Source organism: Rhagoletis zephyria, unplaced genomic scaffold, assembly GCF_001687245.7.
Source record: "Rhagoletis zephyria isolate East Lansing unplaced genomic scaffold, Rhagoletis_zephyria_1.1 Rzeph_scaffold_00066, whole genome shotgun sequence".
NCBI lineage: Eukaryota > Metazoa > Arthropoda > Insecta > Diptera > Tephritidae > Rhagoletis > Rhagoletis zephyria.
Genome location: NW_016157150.1, coordinates 312696 through 337514, shown reverse-complemented (window position 1 = coordinate 337514; position 24819 = coordinate 312696). Strand labels below are relative to the sequence as shown.

Sequence of the window (24819 nt, the reverse complement as noted above, 5' to 3'; positions counted from 1 at the left end):
CATTTTTAGCAAAGGAATTTTTCATCATACAGGTATAAGTAACTCTACTCCAGCGCCACCAGCGTGTTTTCTAGTAGCCTATAGGAGGACCATATATGCAAGGCATAACCTCCGAAAATTTGACTGGGCTCTATTGAGTGGATTTTGAGTTTAGTCCGCAAAACAGAAATGGCTATCATTTTATGTATGTAATATGTTTCAAATGAAAAAAAAAGCATCATGACAGTAATAAATGTTTCGAATTTGTATTAAAAAAATTGGTTCATAAATACGGCTTTTATAAATAACTCGACTCCAGCACCACCTAGCGGGTCCGTTTTTCGCAAGTGCTTTTTCCATCATGCAGGTAGCTTACGAAATCGGTTCATAAATACGATTTTTATAAATAACTCGACTCCAGCACCACCTAGCGGGTCCGTTTTTCGCAAGTGCTTTTTCCATCATGCAGGTAGCTTACGAAATCGGTTCATAAATAAAACTTTTATAAATTACCCGCCTCCCGCGCCACCTAGCGGCTCCGTTTTTGGTAAACGTATTTTCCATCATGCTAGAACTATATATTTTGAATTTGAAAGAAATCGGTTCATAAATACGATTTTTATAAATAACTCGACTCCAGCACCACCTAGCGGGTCCGTTTTTCGCAAGTGCTTTTTCCATCATGCAGGTAGCTTACGAAATCGGTTCATAAATACGATTTTTATAAATAACTCGACTCCAGCGTCACTTAGCGGGTCCATTTTTCGCATGCGCATTTTCCATCTTGGAGGTAGCACACGAACGAAATCGGTTGATAAATACGACTTTTATAAATAACTCGACACCAGCGCCATCTAGCGAGTTTTCTGATAGCCTATAATGGGCCATGTATGCAGGGTATAATCTCTGAAAATTTGACTGAAATCTATCAGGAGTTTTTGAGTCAACTCCGAACAACGAAAACGGCTATTATTTTATACATATAGATTAAACAAGGAATACGATGGTATAATTTTAAATCCCTAATTTACTGGTCTTCACTATGCAAATCATCTTCAAAAAGTTGAGCTGTTAATAACTAAGTTAGATTTAGAAAAATCTTGACCACCTTTTATTTAGAAATGTTAAGTCCGTTTCTTTAGCTTTAAAACGACGTTAAGATGAATTCTCTACGATGCGCAGAACCCGATATATAACGATTTGTAGTACTTCATGATTAGTCAGAATCACGAAAAAATTAAAACTTTGACAGATCATATCTCCGAAAAAAACAAATAAAAAAAATATTCCTCGAACACGGATTAGCTTATTTCGTGTATAGAGCCCATAAAAAAAAAATTGAAGCCAATCGGAAGTGTGACACCAAATTTGGTGTCTGATATGAAAAGGAATGTCTCATATCTGAAATTTACCGCTATACGGAAAGCGGGTGTAATTTTAATCTGATTTGAATAATTTTCAACGAAATGGTTTTCTGTACCGAGGTAATTAAGAGCACCCAGTTTAGTAGAAATTAATACATAAATCCGTTATCGAGATGCACATTTGTGGTCAAAAGTGGGCGGCGCCACTCCCATTATCCATAAATTTATAATAATTTAGTTTCATGCTAAGTGGTTATTGCAATCATCGATTTTAAGTGATTTAGCTTCAGAGCAGTTGCTGATTTATCGCAGTTTTTGTGTTCCTGTAAATTACCGTTATATAGCAGGTGGGCGTGATTATTTCCCGATTTCAAAGATTTTCAAAAAAGTTCTTAGTTAGATCCTAGGCAAGGCTCGTACCGAGTTTGGTAACGATTGGTGAAGCAGCTACTGAGATGAGATTCATAAGTGGGCGGGGCACGCCCTTTTTCCAAAAACTTTATATTAATATAATTTTTTACCACAATTTTTTCAACTATTTGCATCTAATATTTATTTAAATACGGTAGTTCTTGCATTTTTCGAAAGTACCGTTATATAGGAAGTGGGCGTGGTTATTGCCCGATTTCAAAGATTTTCAACAGATCTTTTAGCCAGACGCTAGCAAGGAATTTGGTAACAATTGGTGAACCGGCTACTAAGATACAGCATTTCATCATAAGTGGGCGGGGTCACGCCCATTTTCCAAAAATTTCATAATGGTATTATTTTTTACCAAAATTCTACTCCACATACTAATTTTCAACAATTTGGATCCAATAGTTCTTGCATTTTTCGAAAGTACCGTTATATGGGNCTGATCATTTATGTATACATTTGTCTATATCTATCTCGATTCGTTTTGCCTGTTACAAACAACCGTTATGTGAACAAAGTTAATATATCCTTGTGCACAAGTGCGCTCGGATATAATTATATTGCGATATGTACTAAATTTCGAATGAATGAATAGAGAATTCCTATGGCTAGGTGCATACATAGATATGTATGTAATATGTATATTCGAGAAGTACTATGTAAATTTTACAAGCTTTTATTATGTTTCACATGTGTTTAATCAAATCTTGAAATCAATTTTTAACCAACTTTCCGATGAGATAGAGACTTCTAACTTCAAGCCGATGACACTGCAAGTTTTAAAAATGAATTAAGCCGGTAGATGGCGCAGGAGTCGAGATATTTGGAAGACCTGTGCTTACGGTCCAATTTGTTTCAAATTTAGAAGGATTATACTTAAATGGAAAAAACTAACTGCACAACAAATTTAGCCGGTGCGAGGGTAGATTTTTTTTATTAACCACTAATAAAAGCTTGACTTAAAAACAAATTGTTTTAAATTTCNATTTAGAGAAATACAAAATCTTCGATAAATCAGTAAATATTGAAGCTAATTTATTCAAAATTGATGCTTGCAACATTTCTTTACCAAGAAATACGTGAATGGTAAAATTTTGGAAAATGGGCGTGGCACCGCCCACTTATGATCACATATATGTATATCGGTAACCGTTCTACCAATTTGTACCAAACTCGGTATGGTTATTGTGCTTGCCACATATAAGCAAAACATTGAAAATTATTGAAATCGGACTTAAATTACGGCCGCTTTTCATATAACGGTATATTTCAGAAATGCTTGAAACTGCAATATTTCGAAATTTTAGGACGCTAATTTACTCAAAATTGATACATCCCGGCTTACCATCTAGCGGTAGGTTTCGTAAAGGTGAAAAAATATATATTTAATACTTGCGCCGGGTATTTAATGTTCGGCTCCGCCCGAACTTAGACTTTCTTACTTGTTTATTTTGTACTTAGCTTTATTTCACAAAAAAAAATGTATTAAAATTTTGCTTTCACCAGGTGATTGTTCGCCCACACTTCCGCGGCTGGCTGGAACCTTCGCATGATGTGAAGACGTGGCTGCGCAAAATACGCGCAGTCGACGGAGATGGAGAGGCTAATCTAAAGAATTTCCTTTTGGCAGGATATGTGAGTGAAATATTCTTTTGGCAATCAACAGGAATAATTTTTAATTACTTCATAAATGTAGTTAACAATTAATTTATACTCTTAAAATCTTAATTAAGTTACTTTTACCCACACAGCTTTGGTATGAAACAAATCGTGATATAAATGCCGGCGAAGAAATAACCATCGATGGCCGGCCGCGTACACCAATACACCTCAGCGATGGCTTTGTCAATGGAGCGGATGCGGGCGCGTTATGTGCCACGAGTGGATCACTGCATGGGGATGATAAGAGCGAGCGTGATAATGGTGAGTGGAAAATATAATAATTTCAGAACGCATAGAATTCTAGGGAACTTAGTACACGTAGGAATGAGCGTGAGAAATCTGTTAAAAGTGGAAAACAGTGTGCGATTCGCCAAGCTATTCAATCGAACAACATTTAATATTCGACATTTGTACATTTATCTTGCGTTATGTAAATTAGGGCGGGGCAATTTTTTCGACTATAGGCGTATAGCATGGAAGGATTCTACGTGTAATTCTAACCAGATTTTCCGAAGAATCCATGGGTCTAAAATCAATTTGGAGCTTGCCGATTTGCGAAAATAGGTTTATTTTACTTATAATTTTGCTGTAGTGCCGTAAAGAAGATCTTAAATTTTGTATAAAAGCATGCTTTAACACCGTGCGACGGTAAATTGTGCACACAAAAAAATGAATATATTCGCGAAACTATGGGTAACTTATAGTAAAACTGCGTACTTAGTTTTTCTCTCTACCGCCAGGATCATTATTTAAAAAAATTATTGGACAAATTCAGTGCAATGTAAGATAACAATAAAGGTATCATATAAAAGAAAAAATTCTATAGAATTATAACAGAATAAATTTTTTGGTGCATAAGGACGAATGGGTACGGAAAATGTCCTTTACAAATTTTTTCCTTAAATATCCTTGAAAATTTGGAATATGTGTTTTCTAATTATTGTTTGAGGACTAATATATGCACGACCTCATCATCGAATTTCCTCCTGCAAACTTTATTAGCTTAAAAAGATAAAATTAAAAGAGCATTTTCAATACACTGATTTTTTTAAATAATGGGTAGGTTCAGAAGGCGCAGCAGTTGAGCGCAACCGTTGCTAAAAAAATCGGTGATCGTAATGCGTCTTCTGAACGGTTTGATGCATTCGCTGTCAAATTCAACAACACACATGTTGTCTCACATGATCAGAAAAATATTACGATCATTTAACACGCAACCGTTCAGAAGGTGCAATCGCAACAGTTACTGAGCTGTTGCGCCTTCTGAACGTGCCCGATTTTTTGAATTAATCATATCTTTAAAATTTCAAAGTCCTTTGAAAAAAAAATCCTGACGTCGAAGTGGAAAACTAAAAACCCAGTTTTACTATCTTTGGCCCATAGTTTCGTGAATATATTGATTATTTGGAGTGTTTTGATTTTTTTTGTTTTAGTCGCACGGTGTAAGAGGTTTATGGACTTATATTTTTCCTAAAACATCCTCCAAAGGGCACAACTGCATCACAAAAAAAGTTGCGGTTTTTCCGCCGGGATTACAAAATTTATTATATTTCAACACGTCCACCAAAATATTTCGGAAAAATGTTATTGTGGTTGTTCACACTTGCCTGGTTATCAGGTGGGCTGGACCGATTTGAAAATACCTTCAAAAATGGGGTTTTTTATGCACAAAAATAGATTTTTAAAGAACTTTTTGAAAAAATCCCCTCAGATGACAGTTTAAGCTCAAAAAATATGCATACAAATATTTTCAACGGGATCGTAATAATGAGATTTTTGATGCTGTTTTTTAACTTGTTTCAAAGATTTGTTTAAGAAAAACTTGAATAACTGGGCCAAAACTATTCCGATTTAGACTTATGTGGTATCAGTGGAAAGCTATTTTCCCACTCTCTTTATTTCGTTGCAAAAAAACTCAGTTAAGCACTTCTTTACGACACTACAGCAAAATGCTAAGTAAAAGAAACATATTTTCGCAATTCGGCAAACTCCAAATTGATTTTAGACCCATGGTTTCTTTGGCAAGTTTGCTTAGAATTACACATAGAATCCACCTATGCTATACGCCTATAGTCGAAAAAAATCTCCCATATAAATTGACTCGCCTTAATGTACATACATAGGTTCGTTCGCGTAGCTGTTAATTGTTCATGTTTAACCAAAACTTACAAGTTTTTGCGTTCGCGTACGCAAAAAACTTGCAAAGTAGGGGAAATTGAGAGAGCAAAGTGACATTTCATTTTGAGGGGAAGCTGCTGGTTTCTGTTGGAAAAATTTTTGCCAACAGCAATTTGCCAACAGGAAAACAGCTGATCAAAAACAGCTGGTTGGCATTTACGCAAATCACAAAATTGAATTTGATGGTTTGGAAGTTAAAAATTACAAAATGCGACTAATTAAACTTGTAAGAAGTAAGTAGTTATTTGTTTAATCAATAAACTGTGCCAGGATACCACTTTGTAATGAGTTTTCGTACGTTTTAAATTTTACACTTTTGAATGTAAACAAAAATTATATCAGCTGTTCGTCTAACTTGCAAGTTTCTGCAAATTTTCTGTTCGCGTACTATTTTGGATATTTCTCTCTTGTGAGCGAACAGATGACATTTCGCCGGAATTTGGCAGTTGGTTGGTTTCTGTTGGAGATTTTAAACGAACGCACCTCATATTTGACTTTTACGCCTAAAACCTTATCGCGATGCTGCAGTCGCTGATCCTGACATGGTAAATGAGCAGCTGCACAGCTACACTACGCGCTGTTAACAGTCTCCTTTGAAAAGTGATGAATCCATGTACATATATACAATATTTTTTTTTGTTGTTGTAGTTTGTGGGCAATGTTTGTGCTTAGCAAATATCATTGGCGATTAGCGAGCGCAAACATGCAATTGATAGCAAGCAACGCGCGTGACTTGCCACATGCCACACGTATTGTTGCTCTTAGTGAAGGCATTTGTATATTTGTGCGTTCGTATAAACACATACATATACATACATCCATCCATATACATATATAAGAACGTAACTGATATTGACAATTACTCTCAACATTATTCACACATTGGGCAATCACACAATAGTACATGTCCTGTGGCAAAGGCTGCCAGCTTTAATAACGATCCTGGTTGTCGAATAGTATTGCATTGTTGACAACTGGCTTATGAGGGCGCTAGTAGAAGGGTGTTGTAGACTGTCACTGCTACTGTTGTTACTCCGCTGATAAACATCACATCACCAAAAAGAATAATAAGTGAAATATTAATAACAATGTGAAAATAGTTTCAGACAGCACACCGCTGATTGTTTGTGGGGATTTCAATTTTAATTAACGCTTTCGAATGCAGCAGCAAAGCAATACATACATACATATGTTCGCACGCACTTGTCCCTGACGATGTTACGCCCGTCAGTCACCCTTTGACGAAGCATTTGCACATGCGCGCCTGGAATTGCTTATTCAAAGTCATATTCGTGGTCGCGCATATGTTTTTATTTAGTTGTTATTAAAATGTTTGATAATTCCATTAAGGCCAGCAGCACATCAAATTACAACAACAGCGCTATAGCATCACTAACAACCACCATCGATGCCACAATGCTGTATCATTTGAATCGGTTAGGGAGTCAGCCAGGCAACTAACCGGCCAGACTGGGTTGTGTGACGATGCGACGACGGATATGTGGGGATTAGCCGTGCAGGAGTGATGACAAGTGTTGCCACAATACGTTACTAAAAAAGCTACATAAGCTTAAATAAAAAGCCAGAAAAAGCCATAGGCTTAGGGTTCGAAATTTGAGACTTTGGTATCGATACTGAGTACTCATTCTGGCATCGAGTTCATGGTATCGATACTCTAAAAGTATCAGGGAAAAAGTATCGATACTACTCAGTATCGGACTCATTAAAATACGTTTTTTGGGATACTAAAATTATTTTATTCTTCAATCGTATATCTAGTTATTTCCTGAAATTAAAACAATGAAAATTTAAAATATTTCATTGTTGCAGAACTTACTTTCACGTTGGAAGTAATTTTAACGATAAATGTACATGCATACATACATACATATATATATATATATATACTTTCACAAATTTCAAATTTTATTAAGAATTTTTGTAAACTTTTTGGGTATGCGTTTTTGTAGCCTATTCAATTTTAGTATAATAATGTGTAAGTTTGAATTAAAAGTTAACGGTAGTAGGCTACACGTAAAGTTGAATAGGTTAGAAAACTGTATACCCAAAAAGTTTCTAAAAATTCTGCATTTTCGTGAACTTTGTGTAAAGTTTTATGGCCTTATTCATACAAAATATAAAAGGTTTATAAACCTACCTTATTTTTTATGAATAAGGCTATTAAACTTTAACTTATTTGGTTTATGTTATGCAACAGACTACACGAAATTTCAGTTTATCTTAAGTGATGGACAAAATTGAATGATAGTATTCCATATAAGCAAAGAAAATTGGGTTGCCAATGGAATAAAAAATTTAAAAAGTGTGTTTTTTAAAAAGTATTCGATACAACGAGTACTTTGCAAAGTATCGAGTAAAATCACGAAATAAGGTATCGAGTATTAAAGTATTCATTTTTATACCCTCAATATCGATGCTTACTCAATATCGATAGTATCGTTCGAACCCTACATATGCTACTAAAAAGAAGTTAGATAGAGTCAAATTTTTTTAAGTTTTTTATATTCTGCTGTGTTTTATATTGCAAATAGTGCGTTGCGAACAATTTTAATGTAGATATTTGTTACACATTGAATTTTTCACATATTTTTTACTGCATGATGTATCCTAGAAAAGAGTATTTCGTCCTCTTCTCCTGATGAATCTTGAGGGATTTCAAAATCAAGCCAATAAATTTCTAATTTTTTAAGAGAGAACCGAATATTTTATTCTATTTTAATCCTGTCTCTGTGCTTAGTCTTTAAAAATTTTCATTACGCTAAAAATCCGCTCGTCCTCAGCGCTACAGAATGGTAAAACAAGAAAACTAAAAACTATTTAGTTTGTAATGTTCTTGAAACGGACTTTTATTCAATGAATTTTAGAATTTTTTCACTTCAATCCAGAATATTATATGTATTTGGATTGTTCCATTTGTATGTTAAATATTTTCGACATTGGTATTTAATCATTGTTACTTCATTTGAGTTATGTATAATTAGCTTTTTATTCAACATTCATGGATTCATCCAGTTGATATAAAATATATACATACATATGTATGTACTATATAAAAAAGAGCTATTTCAAAACCAAAAAAGGCTAGAAAAAAAGCTTAGAAGCTTGACCCAAGGCTTCGAGGCTATGAAATAAAAGGCAAGGCTAGATCTAGCTTCAAAAAAAATTCAACTGGCTACACTGGTAATGCCACATACGTTATTGTACATACATATGTACATGTTTGCTTGAATATGTATTTATGTCCGCACATGCGTAGTAGCGAGTGCTTATTGCAAAGCGTCGACAATGTCTCATCAGCGGCCTCATCACTGCAAATGCGCTCAAAACATGCATACGCTCAATTTAATCGTAATCCGGGTTTTCATCGTTGTTTGATTTTTTCGATGATGAGTGTGTATTTGTATAAGCAATTTCATTCGACTGATTTGGAACGTATTCGGAAAAAGTACAGTGGGCTGCAAATTATTGCGATATCAGGTAAAAACTTGGCATCATTAGATGGTACAGAAATCAAATATGAAAACACCACTAAAAAAATATGAATCCCCCGTTTTAATCCTTCGGATACATAAATATTGGAATCTGGTACTTTTACTGAAGCCTGATGTCGAAATATTAAAGTTTTATTTTGGAAATTGATAGTACAAAACATTCTGTAAATGGCTGCATATACAAGTAGCTTTCTAAAATACTTTTTTTTTCATTTTCATTTGCATATAAAAATTTATTTCAGGGTACTATTTTATATATATATATGGAAAATTTGAAAGTTAGGGGGGGGGCTCGAGCACCCCCCTGCCCCTACCTGGCTACGCCCATGCCTAAGGTTGTTCCACTTTACTAGAAAATCGACTTTCGACTTTTCGATCGATTTTGTAGAGTCGACTTTTTTCGACTTTTTAATTGAAATTAATGTATTATACACTGGCCCAAAAAACAATTATTCGTACAATCGTGGCAACGCTTTCGTTATCACAAGGAACATAGAACATAGTCAGCATCCTCATTTCTATGATCTTTAGTTATGTTTTTAACCGACTTCCAAAAAAGGAGGAGGTTATCAGTTCGTCGGAATATTTTTTTTTTTTTTTTTTTTTTTTTATGTATGTTACCGCATAACTTTGGACCACGTCAACCGATTTCGATAATTTGCGTCGGAAAGGTAGTGTCTCAGAGGTGGTCCCATACTAATCTGGTTGAGATCCGATCAGTGGATCATGAGATATATATATATATATATACTTTTTATATGGGAGTTGAAGTCGGTTTTTTTTTGCTAAAAATTACTTGTATTTTGTCAAAATGGTACTCTCGCTAAGCTGTAGATACAGTGGCGAAAATACATACATACATATATGCAAATAGGGAAGAGGCATTTTAGCAATCTTTGGCTATTCCCCCTTCGATTACTAAATGTTTTTTATTTTTTTATGAAAGTGTAGCTCGTTATAAAACAAAAAACCATGTAAATCAAACTTTATTCAAAAATTAGCAAAATTCGACAATGTTTGATCAAAATTTTGAGCTTTTTAATTAGATTTCTTAGAAACATTCTGAGCATGCAGTTTCGTAGCCCATTCAATTTTAGTGAAACGAGGTTCAAAGTTTAGGTAGCTGGGGTACCGTTGATTTTTAGTATTTTTTTTTTTCATTTCATACATACAAAAATTGTCGAACATAATTTGTATGAAAGAAAATGCGCGAACAAGAAATTTCTAAAAATCAACATGGGGTCATTTTTTAAATGTGCTACAAAGTTTGAAATTTGAATTTACATGGCTTTTTTAGATAGTATCTAACCTAATTATCATAAAAAAATAATAAACATTTCATAAACAAAGAAAAATAGGCAAACCTAGCTAAAATCTCTTTTCCCTATTTACATTCTCGCTACCGTATATATTGGGTGTAAAATTGTTGCGATCATTTTTCAAGTTTTTTCTCTTTGTTCTGTCTTTTTATTCTAAAATCAAAACTATATGTTCGGATTCGATGCCGATTTTTGTCCACAGAAATCTGGTCACCGTAATTATACTCTGCATTTAACTCCTGTATTAGATATAAACATAAAGGTCAGAATACGCCAAAACTACAATGATTTCCAAGTGGTCTTTAGAATAATCTGTAATGTAGTGAAATGCAATGCTGGGTGGAAGACAAACAGACACCAAAAGATTTTTAAAATTTTTGAAAATTGTGCCAGTTATGTATATGGTATGAAAATGATGGTTGTAAGGGTTTTTAAAAATCTATATTTTTGAAAAATAATTCAATAATTTTTAATATTTTCACCAAAAAAAGGTCTTAAAAATTTATTCAGCCGATATTCGGTAATTACGGACCACTTTTTGAAACATTTGCCTTTCCGATGGAACAGAGATGGCAAGTATTGTATGAAATTAAGTGCATCTCAACTGAAATTCTACCAGCAACGTATTGATCGGTGTTTAAAATTCTGCACCTTATGGATTGGTTAAATTCGAACCAAAGACTCTCTGTAGAAACTTACATAAACTCTTGGAGTAAAACTTTCTTACATGAACTTACCTCATTATTAACTGAAGATTGTGGTGACTAAGGATTGACTATATATACCTATTAATTTCAGGTACAGAATAAGGCGCATTATTTTTAAATTTGAGGAATTTGTTTTCGTATGTATACGAATTTTATGCGCTGCTCTTTAATGAGTCAGCAGTGTTGTTGTATTGCTATTAAAATTCATTTCTCTACTTCACTATTCAAATTTCACTTTAGTTTTATTGGCTATTTTTTTTTTTAACTAAGACCAAACAGCACTCCGCGCCAATGTTAGAAGAAAAGTTTTAATTTAAGAGACGCTGCTGCAAATAAATTAAAAGAAGGTCGAGAGTCGAAAGTGAAAAGTCAACTTCAGTTAACTAAAAGTCGATCACTAAAATACGAGGAGTAAAAAGTGGATTTTGGTCGAAAGTCGAAGTCGACTTTACCATCCCTAAGCGCTCCAGTTGAGTTTTCGATTTTTTTTGCTCCAAAAAAGCTAATCGCTCGCCACGGTGTCTACTTTGCCTACAAAACATGCGCGGCACGTATGACAAATTTTCTTCGCATTAAAAAATTTACGTTCACTGAGTTCGTTATATTTTCATTACACCCTGAAAATTTCAAGTCATTTAATAAAATAATCTTATTTTCACAAAGTTTATTTCTTTCTCAGCAAACACTAAAAATTTCACTGATTACGTCTTACCATTGTGGCTTCAGATCAGAATAGAGGAGGACCTCTCCGAGCCGTTTGATATCAGTCGAGGTTTCAGACAAGGATACTCCCTTTCGTTTGATTTCTTTAATCTGACGTTGGAGAAGATAATAAGAGTCGCAGAACTCAAGCCCAAAACTTTACAAGAGCGTACAATTGCTGGCGTATGCCGACGACATCGACTTTATTGTTACAAATAAGGGCTACATCTGTTACAAATAATTGTTACGTCTGTCCTAAAAGTATTCAGCGCGGATCGCGATGGTGGAAGGTTAAGGCCCCACTGCGATGGAAGTTCGTTATATATTCATTAATTTCAAGTCATTTAATAAAATAATCTTATTTTCACAAAGTTTATTACTTTCTCAGCAAACCCTAAAAATTTCAAGTCATCTGATAAACTAGTTTCTCCTAAATTAATATTCAAAGAAACCCTTACACAATTTTTTAAATGCGAATGAAAATGAAACAAAAAAATATTGTGATTAAAAACGTCGCATTCAACCATTTAGAGGATGTTTAGGACTATATATTTCCACAAAATAAATTAATTTTTTTTCATTCCGCGGAAAAAAGTGATACGTTTCACGAATTCTCAGCCTATTGCTGTTCTCACCCCATCTTGTTTCCTTCGTCCCATATTACATACTAGAGTTAATATTCCTTATTCTGTTTGCTCCACCGACTTTATTTCGCTCAGCCCACTGTGCGCCAGCAATGAGCAATCATAACCAGCCAATACAGTAGCTGCAACCCATCGCCACTAGGCGGCAATGTTAGGCGACAGCTTAACTTTTATGATTGCGTACTTACTCATATGTTACTGACGCGCGTATATAAAACTTTATCTCACACGCAGGATATGTTTGCTCATTTTATATGTATTTTCATTTATTTGTATCATAAATTTTGTAGTTGATTTTTGTTTTCTTATTAGCTTGCATTTACTTACCGCCGTAGATGTTTGGCCGCGGTCGAGGCAGAACAATCGACAATCAACGCAACAATCACAGCGGTGGTGGTTGCCGCCAATGTCGTGGCGCATGCGTGACTCGACTAATTATAAAAATGTGGGATTTATGACAGCCTGCCTTCCACCGACCAAGCAGCAGCAACGAAGGCAACACGCGCCATAAACTAATTTTTTTTCATGTTTATACTGTGGCTGTGACTTGTTTGGGACTGCGATTGTGATCTGTTGATTTTGACACTGATCGCTTGCCATATGCGTTAGTTGGTGCGATTATCCTGACGACGCGGCGTGATAGATGCTTAAGGCAGTTGTAAGCGGCCGTTTGACACGCAATGCCCAACAGCTCAGGATTAATTTAAATACAATTTTTTTTATATGCATGAAATTAAGAATTCATGCATCTACTTATTTACATAATATTGCCTTGGCAAGAAGGTGGTTTTGTAAGTAACCGTTTTTGAGCGAAAATTTCCCATTCTCAGGCGCACCTGCCCAGCAGCAGTGGTGGCTTATTGCATCACCGCCAATTTTCTACACCAACTTTTACTTGCACATAGTATGTATATGTATGTATGTATGTATGTACGAATGAATTTTCAAAAATTCTTAACGTATTTATTTTTATGTTATTATTTAGTTTCGTGCTCTTTAATGACATTCACCAATTCTTCATTCGTGTTCCGGTGTACTGCGCACGCACAAACACCCCTTCTTATAAGGACTCGTCAGAAGGACATATGGTCACGACCGTTGTTGTTCGCTCTGCTCTGGCGGTCATATAGTCGAAGTATACTTATATATATTTTTCAAGTTAATTTGATTCAATTTCTACTAAATTTATACCAAGAAATTGCATAACCTTTTGATACGTGGTAAATCAGCCGTTTAATTATGTTTCAGTTTCGTGTTGAATGTATTTTATATCTACCACCGATATGTATATCCTGTGAAATAACGGCACAATTCAAAATTCAAAAAACCAAAAATTATTAATACTGTTAAGTGGTTCATGTCTCTAATCCTTGTAAAATCCTTGTCTAATCTTTTATAATTACTTTAGCAATCCTAACTGCTTACTTTAGTAAGATATGGAAATGGATTAGACAAGGATAAGAGACAAGAGCAACTTAACAGTAGTAACAGTTTTTGTTGTTTGAATTGTGTCGTTATTGCTCAGGACCTTCGATATGTACTTCTCTTCAAATGTTTGTGTATACATATGTACATACGTAGAATGTATTTTTATATGAGAAGGCTTCGTCTTTTTCGAAGAAAATTCTGTAAATGAAATATATGGAGACCTTATGTACTTTATCACAGAGCCATGGGCGTAGCCAGGTAGGGGATTAGGGAGCAAAGCTGCTAGAGCTGACGGCCTGTCAGCCGACCTATTCATTTATGATGGCAAGGAGCTAATAAGGTGCATGCCCGACAACTGGATCTCAAGTGCGCTCTGCACAATCCACATGAAAGGCGACCCCGCCATGCGTGCCAACTATTCTATCTACCAGTGTGGCTTCAGATCAGAATAGAGAAGGACCTCTCCGAGCCGTTTGATACCAGTCGAGATTTCAGACAAGGATACTTTCGTTTGATTTCTTTAATCTGACGTTGGAGAAGATAATAAGAGTCGCAGAACTCAAGCCCAAAACTTTACAAGAGCGTACAATTGCTGGCGTATACCGACGACATCGACTTTATTGTTACAAATAAGGGCTACATCTGTTACAAATAATTGTTACGTCTGTCCTAAAGTATTCAACGCGGATCGCGATGGTGGAAGATTAAGGCCCCCACTGCGATGGAAGGACCGAGTGGAAAAGGACTTGGCTTCACTTGGCATTTACAATAGGCGTCAGTTGGCACAGAAGAGAAACGACTGGCGTACTTCTTTAGACTCGGCCAAAATCGCGTAGGCGGTTATGGCGCCAAATAAGAAGAAGAAGAAAAAATTTGTGCTTCCCAGAAGCGTTTGCTCAGCGAGCAATGGTGTAGACCCATCAGCAATGTATGTCTTGTCTGGCAAAAGATTCAGTTGGTTTTTTTATGTAACTTGCGGACTTTACCTTTCACAAATTGGACAGATATATCGGAACATTTTACTTTCTCTTAAAACAAGTCCGGCTTCTAAATATTTTTATCTTTACCTTTGCTTTCATTGTTTATTTTAAACTCATCACACATCACTTTACCGGAAACACCACTCCTTAGTTCTTCCAGAATACTGGTAAGTCGAAGAAAGGCAAAAAATTAAGATTTTGTGTGTGTGGCATGCACAAACAAAGAATGTTGTAGGTATTGGGGTTAAATTGTTTTGAAGTTTCTTTTATAAAGGTTACAATGTTTTGCTTTAGAGACTTGCATTAATCAAAGAATTGCACGTATTGAGGGTTGCGGTTACCGTGTACGCAGTGTAAATATTTTTAATCGGATAAACAAAAATTAACTTACGAACAATTATAAGGCTCAACATATGAAAAGCACCTAAGACCTAAAGTCCAGATTTGAGGGGGTATTCAAAATTCTAAGAATGCATATTTTTTGTGCTTCAATAGATCTATAACTTTAGCAGTCACACAGTGTTATAATCCCGACGAAATCCTTGACGGTGGTTCCGGGAGGTTAGCGGTACATGACGGTTTGGGTTAAAGTTTCACACTGACGGACGGGCTTAGGCTTTCTATGCTTCCTCCTCGTAGAATAAACATGCGCAGTAAAAAGTTAACATCTGTTTATGTGTTTTTGTACAACATACCTCTGTTGTTTACAATAACTTTAAGCTATAATAAAAAAATGTTTATTAAGTAAGTTATTGGTTTTAAATTTTTTTTTGTATCTTCTTTAATTTTCTTCGAAATTAGGTATCATGATACAAATATTTAAGGGTAGTGTCACTTCTTCTTCTTATCCGCCATTGCTCCCATTTGACGTAAACTGTGCTTTTGACGTTTTCTTTTAAATTGAAGCTACCATATTTTGAAGAAACTAAATAGTGGTTTTTTTACTTAAAAAAAAATTATTTCAAGGAATATATTTTGAGCATCATTTTATAGCGAGCTTTTAGTGGTTTATTTCCGGAGTGGTTTATTAAACTTTCAATATTGGCACAACAGCTTTGCCAGTTCTACTAGCCTTCCTTTTGCTTTCTTTGTACATCTTAAGCAGGTCTCTATATTCTTCCTAACACCAAAAAAAAAACAAATTTTATATACATAATTATCATATGCATTATTTTCAACTTAATTGCCTTGCGAGGAAATACTTTGATGCAAGTCAAACGTTGAAGTTCCGCTCAAAACAGAATTTCACTGGAATCGGCACATTAGAAATTCTGGTTCACTGTACATCCGCAAGTTAGCAGAGCTAAAAACAGTTCTGGTGATTTTTTCCAACTAGTATTGCTCTGAGTTTATAATTTCTGCATATAAATGATGCATTGAACGGCATTAAAATTCAATTATCGCGTCATCGCTTAGCGCTGGCCTCAATTTACGCTGACTAAGTCGACCAATTGCATATCCGCTTTGATTACGCCTTCAACCCTTTTGCGCAAGCGACCCCTTGCATGCAATGCAAAAAAAAATATTTACTTACATAGATATATATGTACCTACCAGTTACAAGCGAACAAACGTATGTAGGTGCTTGCCTAACTGTTGTAACTAGGGAATCCACTCCCACATAAAAATCGCAATCCCGCAAGCTTGCGGGATCGAGATCATCAATTCGCGGATCCGCGGGATTTGCGGGACTGAAAAAAATCATATTATTTCCTCTAAACAGTTATATTCAACATTGATATGAGTAGTCAATCGAATTACAGTTAATCATGATCTAATTTAATCTGATTAAATAGTTAATCGTAACCGTGATTAAAAAAATTAGTTTTTTTATCATTAACCCTTAATTTGATTAAGTAGGTTTGATGATTAATTAATTTTTGCTGGAATTGTCTTTTGCATTCCAAGGTCAGTTAATCGGGTATCGCTAAGTCGGTTTCCCTCATCAATCTAAGCAATTTGGTGTGCCTTTTAAATGTGATCTATTACCAACAGACAAAATGAAAACTAGGTTTTATGTATATAACTCTGCACTGTGCCATGGGTTGTCAAACGTCCCAGGTTATGTTATACAAATTATAATTATTATTTGTTTATATACATAAGTATTATGTGTTTTTTATAAGCGTCAAACAGAAAAGAATAACCGTTAATGGTGTTTGATTTAAAATGCCGACAAACTAGACCACTTAATCAGATTATTACCGATTGATGATTAAAATTAATTAACCGTAATCACAGCCGACGATTAATGATTAAAAAGATTTACACCCCTATTCTGCAACTCTTTGGTATTCGAATTTTGCTACGAATCGTAGAAATAGTATGTTGCAATCTGAATCGTACTTTCGAACTTTCGGAATTCGTAACAATGGCATGCCTAAAAACGAACGAGTAAGCTTTTTTGCGTAATTTTGTACGAAAACAATTCTGTGTCCGAGGCGAGATAAAAAATGTAAATCGATATTAGTGGTGTTCATTTAAACAGATAAATTTGCCCTTCGCATATACGTATATTTTTATTCACTGCTTTATATAAACGAGCAAAAAAGAATCTTTGTTGCCCCTTATCGAGGAACTTGGGTCCGGTTTAGTTATTTGTACAATGATTTTCGGTTGTTGTGTCCAAACGCATAATTCGAATCCAACAACTTTAACATCACGTGTAAAGAAGCTATTATTGCATTAACTGGATTGAGAACCAGTTCTTCAGGCATAGGAGTAGTTCTGGCTTGTGGTTCAACAATTCAACCAGAAGCGCCCATGGATACTATGCCCGAAATCATTCCCATAGCGCGCTCTTACTGCGCTGCTAAAATAGCAAATGTAATAGAATCCACCGTTTCCTTCAAAATATGTAAAATCAAACAACTTTACTATAAATAAGCACTTCATGAGTGTTTTTTTAATTCCCTTCCACTTGGTTTTCCTTCATTCAGCTATCTTTGAAAAACATTTGATAGCTGGCAATGCTGCACATGTTTCCGCAAGGGTTGCAGCATGTGGATTTTTCGTTTTTCGTAGCGTACCTACGAATTACGAATTACGAAAATTCGGGTTCTAGAATAAGGAGGTTAATTATTAATCATACAGATGATTACGATTGATTTATTTTAATCGTTAATCGCAATTAACATTTTAGTCGTTAATTTTTAATCGTTAATCAGATTAACATTTTGCCAATACTGGTCCACTTTCAAGCAGCGTTATGTGATTTTATAATAGTAAGCCATAAATTAAAAAAAAACTACTATGACAACAGGTAACATCTAAATTGAATCTTTTTTATTACCTTTAAATTTGGATAAACTAGAGTCTAATAAAATTATAACATAACATAACATGACATAACCAAACATTAACAGTCTATACGACCTAAAGCAGTTTTCTAAGTTAATCAGAAGATAGAGAGTTTTGAAAGTTTTTAAATATGTATGATAGCGACTTTTGCAGGAACAGTTAACATTTTATGCTATTTTAGTAGACATGAAGCAACCTTACATACTGGTACGTTACCCACCATAAACTAAAAATCTAAAAAGTTTTACATAGCGCACTTTGCAAGTGGACTACGCATATGTAAAACAAATAATTTTTAAGCGAAAAACAAAACCGACTACAATTCTCATATAAAAATCTAAGACTATCGTCAATTTCTTCATGATCCAATGATCGGATTTAAACCAAATTAGTATAGGACCACATGTGAGGTAACACTTTCCTTAAAAAAAAGAATTATAGAGATTGGGTAACGTGGTCCAAAGTTATGCGGTAACATACATAAAAAAAAATAAAAATAAAAAATATTCCAACGAATTGATAACCTTCTCCTTCTTGTGAAGTCAGTTAAAAAGACGATTTGATTTAGTAAATCTACGTACTTACTTTTAATTAGGTTGACTCTTTAAGGTTTCATCTTTTAAATTCAACCTTATTTTATTGCACAATCAGGAGCTTTTGATTTTGGTGATTATGCATAGTTTTGTAGGTATATGGTAAAAATCCCTATATCTTTTTGGTATTTTTCAGAAGAAAATATGCCATAATAAGAGTTACTGTAGTGTTTTATCCGATCGGAAACAATACCCGCTCGCTGTAATCCCAAAAATAGCTAACACATCAGTGATTCTATTATTTAAATTTACCAAAGTTTTCCCGTTTTTCCGCGTAACTTTTTTAACTTTTGGTATTTGAAAATGGCGTTAAAGTAATATATTCTATATAATATACTTTTGAAAATTACACCAGAGCGGAATGTGTACCTCTAATAGAACCAGAGTTATGAGTATTCGAAATTTAGCATCTGAAAGGTAGCTCAAGAAAAAAAATCTATTTTTCCGCTAGCACACTTATTTATCGATAGAAACATACTGTTTTCAAGGCGAACGTTTTCAAATTTTAATCAATTACGTCGGGCAACAAAAAAATCTATGAAAGGTTAGTAAAACCAGACTAGGTGTCTTATATGTTTTTGGGGTCGCTGAACACAAATCTGAAGCCGGGTTTGCTCCATTACTTCAGTATTTGCTTCTAACCTTAAAACACATTGCGTAACTCAATGAACTCCTCCAAAAGGCCTTCTGAAGTACGTCCTATAAAAGATCTTCTAGAAGGCCTTCTATGGGTAGCGAAAGAAGAAGCCCTTCAGTTGATGACAATCCATACAAAACAGAAAGGAGAAAGCAATGTAGAGTGGAAGGCCTCTTCACTCTCAGGAAGGCCTTCGGAAGGGCTTCTAACTCCTGAAATTATCTACTGGGTTACAAAATGATATATATTTATGCACGACGAACATTTTGGTGAGCACGTTCACAACTGGCATTCGTCTTTTTAACTTTTTTCTCTAGTCCCGCAAATCCTGCAGATCCCGCATGTGTAATCCCTCATTTCTGATCCCGAAAAAAATGGCACGAGACCCCGCATTTGCGGGATTGGAGTCCCTATTTGTATCCATACCCGCATACAATCAATCATTGGCTGCCGTTTGATAACAACCGTTAACACAATTGACAACTGCAACGCTTTAAGCGCGAAATTAACTGTATGAAGCTATGTACCTACATCTAACTGGCATTGAATTTGAAATCGAGTTTGAATTCGAAGCTGCTGTTGATTCTGAAGTTGGTGTTGCATTTGGCACGCGAATGTAATGATTCTAGCTGCTGGATGGCAGACAAAGCCCGCAGCGCTGAACGCTTCCCACTGCCATTGACTACTCGTCGCCGAATTGACAACTAAATTGGGAGACAATTGCCAAGTGCTGATGACAATTACATATTCATACGTACATATATAAACGTACGTACGTATGTATGCAACTCTTTGTGCTGCAAGAGCCTGCAACAATTGCCAAAGCAAATCAACGACGCTCAACTCTTTCGCGCTAGCTTGTGCCATACTAGTTCTCTAAGCGGATGATTTGGACGTTCATTTTCTAATCAATATGCCATCAATCGTCACGCCGCCGAATGTCATCATTTATCACAGCACCTTTGGTTGATTGGCAGTGGTAGTGGCGCCGGCCGACACACGCGCCCAGCACGTACCAACAGCTACAATTGTGGAATTGCAATAGAGTTGCAGTGTTTTTGTTAGTCGATTGTTGTTAGAAGTTGCGAACAATGCATCATTTAGATCTTAATTTGTGCGCTGATGCTCTGTTATTAGGTAACATTAACTACCGATGATACACACACACATAAATATGTATGTACATTGAAATGTATGTACATATATGTACCTACACATCCCTACATGCATACATAGGTGTCTATACTAGATGCGTATACAGATCCCAAAGGATTAAATGAGGGATGCTACCGCAATCTTATCTGCTGTCAAGCGAGGAAATGAGTGATGAGCGAAAGGATATATATACATATATATATATACATATATATATATACATATATATATACATATCTATATATACATATATATATACATATATATATATATGTAATATGTGTGAATATGTAATTTGAAAATAAAATACTCGTGTAGTCAATTAGCGGGATTCACTGAGTGTTGTAAAAACCTTACACGGTGTCCGGATTGCACGGTTTGGATAGCTTTCCGGCTTTCCGATGGAAAAATCGGTTTTTATGTGCAATCCGTACTCCGTGCAAAGGTTTTGAAAGACATATTGCGTTTACTTTTCTCAATTAAACTGTTGCCACAATATATACAATATTATATAAATGTATAAGAAAATAAAAAAAAATGCCAACTTGAACATTTATGACTCCGCTAACAACATAAAAATTTATTTATGAAGAAAAATTTTTGCATGAACAAGGGCATAAAATGTTGCAAGGGCCAGAGGGAAACAAGTGGAGAAAAGAACCAACAACCCAGCGAATGCTAAGAAAAGAACACACAAATTTGACAGCCCCGGCAAAGGGCAGAATAAATGCAACATTATTTCGAGAAAAGAAAACGCTATTAAAGGATCCCCCTATAGTTATCAATGTTGTCACTTGCATTTGGATTTAGCCGCTGAAAGACTAAACTACTCGTAAGTTATTTTAAATGTGGAAATATGAAAATATAAGAATAAATGGTTGAGATTTACTGACGCATCTAAGACTGAAACTACTATAAACAAAATACGGACTCACCGAAGAGAATTTTAAGTTAATAACAAACACGCACTATTCGGACTCGAATTCTCTTCGTTTCATCTAGATAATTAGCGGTAGATTATAATGAACTTCCTGCCATCACCATCGTTAGTAGCACATGGTCAAGTGCTGACACCGTAGAGTCTCTTAAGGGGACCCGCTGATCTATACTTAGGAAAGAATCGAATTTTTAACCGACTTCCAAAAAAGGAGGAGGTTATCAGTTCGTCGGAATATTTTTTTATTTTTTTGTTTTTTTTTTTATGTATGTTACCGCATAACTTTGGACCACGTCAACCCATTTCGATAATTCTTTTTGCATCGGAAAGGTAGTGTCTCAGAGGTGGTCCATACTAATCTCGTTAAGATCCGATCAGTAAATCATGAGATATATATATATTTTTATATGAGAGTTGAAGTCGGTTTTTTTTTTTCTAAAAATTACTTGTTTTATTTTATAACATGCATGTCGGCAGCTAGCCCACTGTTTAAACGCGAGATGGTTCCTTCAAATAAAATCAAACACCCGCGTTTAAATTAACAATTTAGAGGGGGTTTTCTTTATTCAAATATATGTATTTATGAACATAGATAGATACAAATGGGATTTTATACGAATGAGGTGGTTGCTCTGAAAATTATATAGGTGGATTAGTGAAGTCTTCGGCTCCCTTCCGCGCGCGTGGACTGTTACAAAAGGAATGAATGTTACGATGAAGAAAAGATAGTAGGGAAAGCAGAACACCAAAGAAACCTCACTAGGGTGTGCACAAAATGTTTTCCATAAATTTCTGTTTGCTACTCATATTGAAGACGTAGCTTCAACACCCACTTAAAAACTTCGTCAGTTTGTATTTTGTTCAATCGTGGCCATAAAAGCCGTCAGACACAGTCATCGCAATTGGTCCATTGTTCATATCTAGGGCTTGTCGTATATGTCTTATTTAATTGAAAATGTATGTGCCTCGCTCATTTGCCTTTTAAAACCATTCCTGTTCATCTTATTACCAGTTAATATCTTTTTCGTCGGTAAAACGCCATCCCATAGTTCTTTCGCTATATAGAAATATTTAGTACCCGGGCAAGTATTAAATATAGTTTTTCAGTTTTCTGAAAACTACCGCTACATGGTAAGCAGAGCTGGTTTTACCTATTTCAAACACCTTCTATAGCACGTTCCGTGAGAAATAATGAGATAAAATTATATAGTTGTATGTGGGCGGTATCACGTCCATTTTCCAAAGTTCCATAATAATGTTACTTCTTTTCAAGAAATTGTTGTTAGTAAGTATCAATTTTGAGAAAATTAGCGTCCTTAAACATAGAAATATTGTTTTTTTTTCAACAATTTGGTAAGTTTCAAGCATTTCTGTTATATGAAAAGTGGGCGTAATTTTAGCCCGATTTTGGTCCGAGTTTGGTAGAAATTGATCGAACGGTTACCGAGATAAGTGGGCGGTGCTACACCCGTTTTCAAACGTATCATAAACGTATTTCTTGCTAAAGAATTACTGCCAGGGGCGCACCCAGGAATATATTTTAGGGGGGGTTTTATATTTCTGAAGATATATCATCGGAAAATACTGAAAATTTTCTTCAGATAATGCGCTCTTTAAAATATATTTATGCAAGTTTTATGTACAGTATGTAATAAATAAATAAACGTTTTAAAATTCATAAACTGCACTTTATTTACATAAGATTAACAGAGCTCAAACACTTTTAACCGACTTCAATAAATGGGGAGGTTATCAATTCGCCGGAATACATAACTTTGGACCACGTGAACCGATTTCAATAATCCTTTTTTTATTGGAAAGATGGTACCTCAAGGTTCGCCCCGTAATTTGGTTTAGAGATCCGATGATTGGATCATGAAGAAATTAACGGTACCCCTAAATTTGAATATAAGAATTGAAGTCGGTTGTGTTCGTTCCTTCATAACCACTTGTTTAATAAAAAGTTCTATAAACTCAAGATGCGCTCAACTTTCAAAAGTACCTAATAAAAAATATTAAAAAAGACTCAGTAAAAATAAATTTATCGATTCCATAAATTTTTGCACTTTTATATTCCTTTCGATTTCTGGTTTCTGGCTTTCGATACAGATGGTGATTTTTCACGATTTCTAAATTTTTTTAATATTTCGAATACCGAAAAAATTAACTGAACTCTCAAGAAAAACGAAAAATTCATATAAAACGACGGACGAGAAATGGAAAAGAAATTTTCTTCTACCAAAATTTCTTAAATCAGTTTGCAGCTCTCAAGAAAAAAATGCTCGTATATTCGTTTCCTCATGAAAATTAACAGCGAAAGCAATAAATAATAAATATTTCTTATAATTTCCTTGAGAGCTGGATTCTTAGCTTTAAGATACAGTTTGTATTTGAGGTTATTAGCTTTAGGGGGGGTTTGAACCCCAAAACCCACCCCTTGTGTGCGCTAATGATTACTGCAAACATCAATTTTGAATAAATTAGCTTCAGTATTTACTGATTTATCGAAGATTTCATATTTCTCTAAATGACCGTTATATGAGATGTGGGCGTGGTTATTGTCCGATCTTAAAGATTTTCGCAACAACAACTGTGCCCAGTTTGGGAGATATTGGTAAAGCGGTTACCATGATCATTCATTCATCATTGTAAATATCAATTATGAGTGAATAAGCTTCAGTAGTTAGTAAAATATCGCAGTTTGCCGTTATATTGGAGGTAGGCGTGGTTGTTGTCCGATTTCGCCCATTTTCAATACCATCTGTCCTGCGCTGAAAAGAAGTACACATACCATGTTTCGTGAGCATATCTCAATTTTTACTCCAGTTATCGGGTACACAGACGGACAGACAGTCACCGATTAATCGATTTCTTTTGTCATTCTGATCATTGGTGTATACATTTGTCTATATTTATCTCGATTCATTTTGGCTGTTAAAAACAATCGTTATGTGAACAAAGTGGTAAAACCCTTGTGCACAAGTGCGCTCGGGTATAACAACACGGTGCTAGTCACGAAATACAAACGAAACAAAACCTATTGTAGGTTGTAGCCATGGTCGAGTACAACATGAAAACAGGTTCCGTATGATTCCTGAACCTTCCATTTTTTTAGCAACCGTTATGTTCGTACTTGATGCACTTATCTACCGACAGCTTAACTATTTTTGATCCGCTTTTAAAAGCCGATCATGATGAAGATGAGGATTTATAGACCTTTAAAACGGTCTATAACAAGTAAGAAAGTCTAAGTTCGGGCGGAGCCGAACATTAAATACCCGGCGCAAGTATTAAATATATGTTTT

General features: G+C 35.1%; 1 protein-coding gene across 3 annotated transcripts in view; it reads left to right on the top strand.

Annotated features, from left to right (window-relative positions):
• Positions 1–24819, top strand: part of ham (hamlet) — a 146389-nt gene that overhangs the window by 72542 nt on the left and 49028 nt on the right. For 2 of the 3 annotated variants that reach the window (XM_017626844.1, XM_017626834.1), the window contains exons 4-5: positions 3267–3452; positions 3512–3683. In XM_017626844.1, coding sequence (XP_017482333.1) covers positions 3267–3452; positions 3512–3683 — 358 coding nt within the window. The remainder of the gene's footprint in view (positions 1–3266; positions 3453–3511; positions 3684–24819) is intronic. The other variant, XM_017626852.1, reaches the window with a different exon arrangement.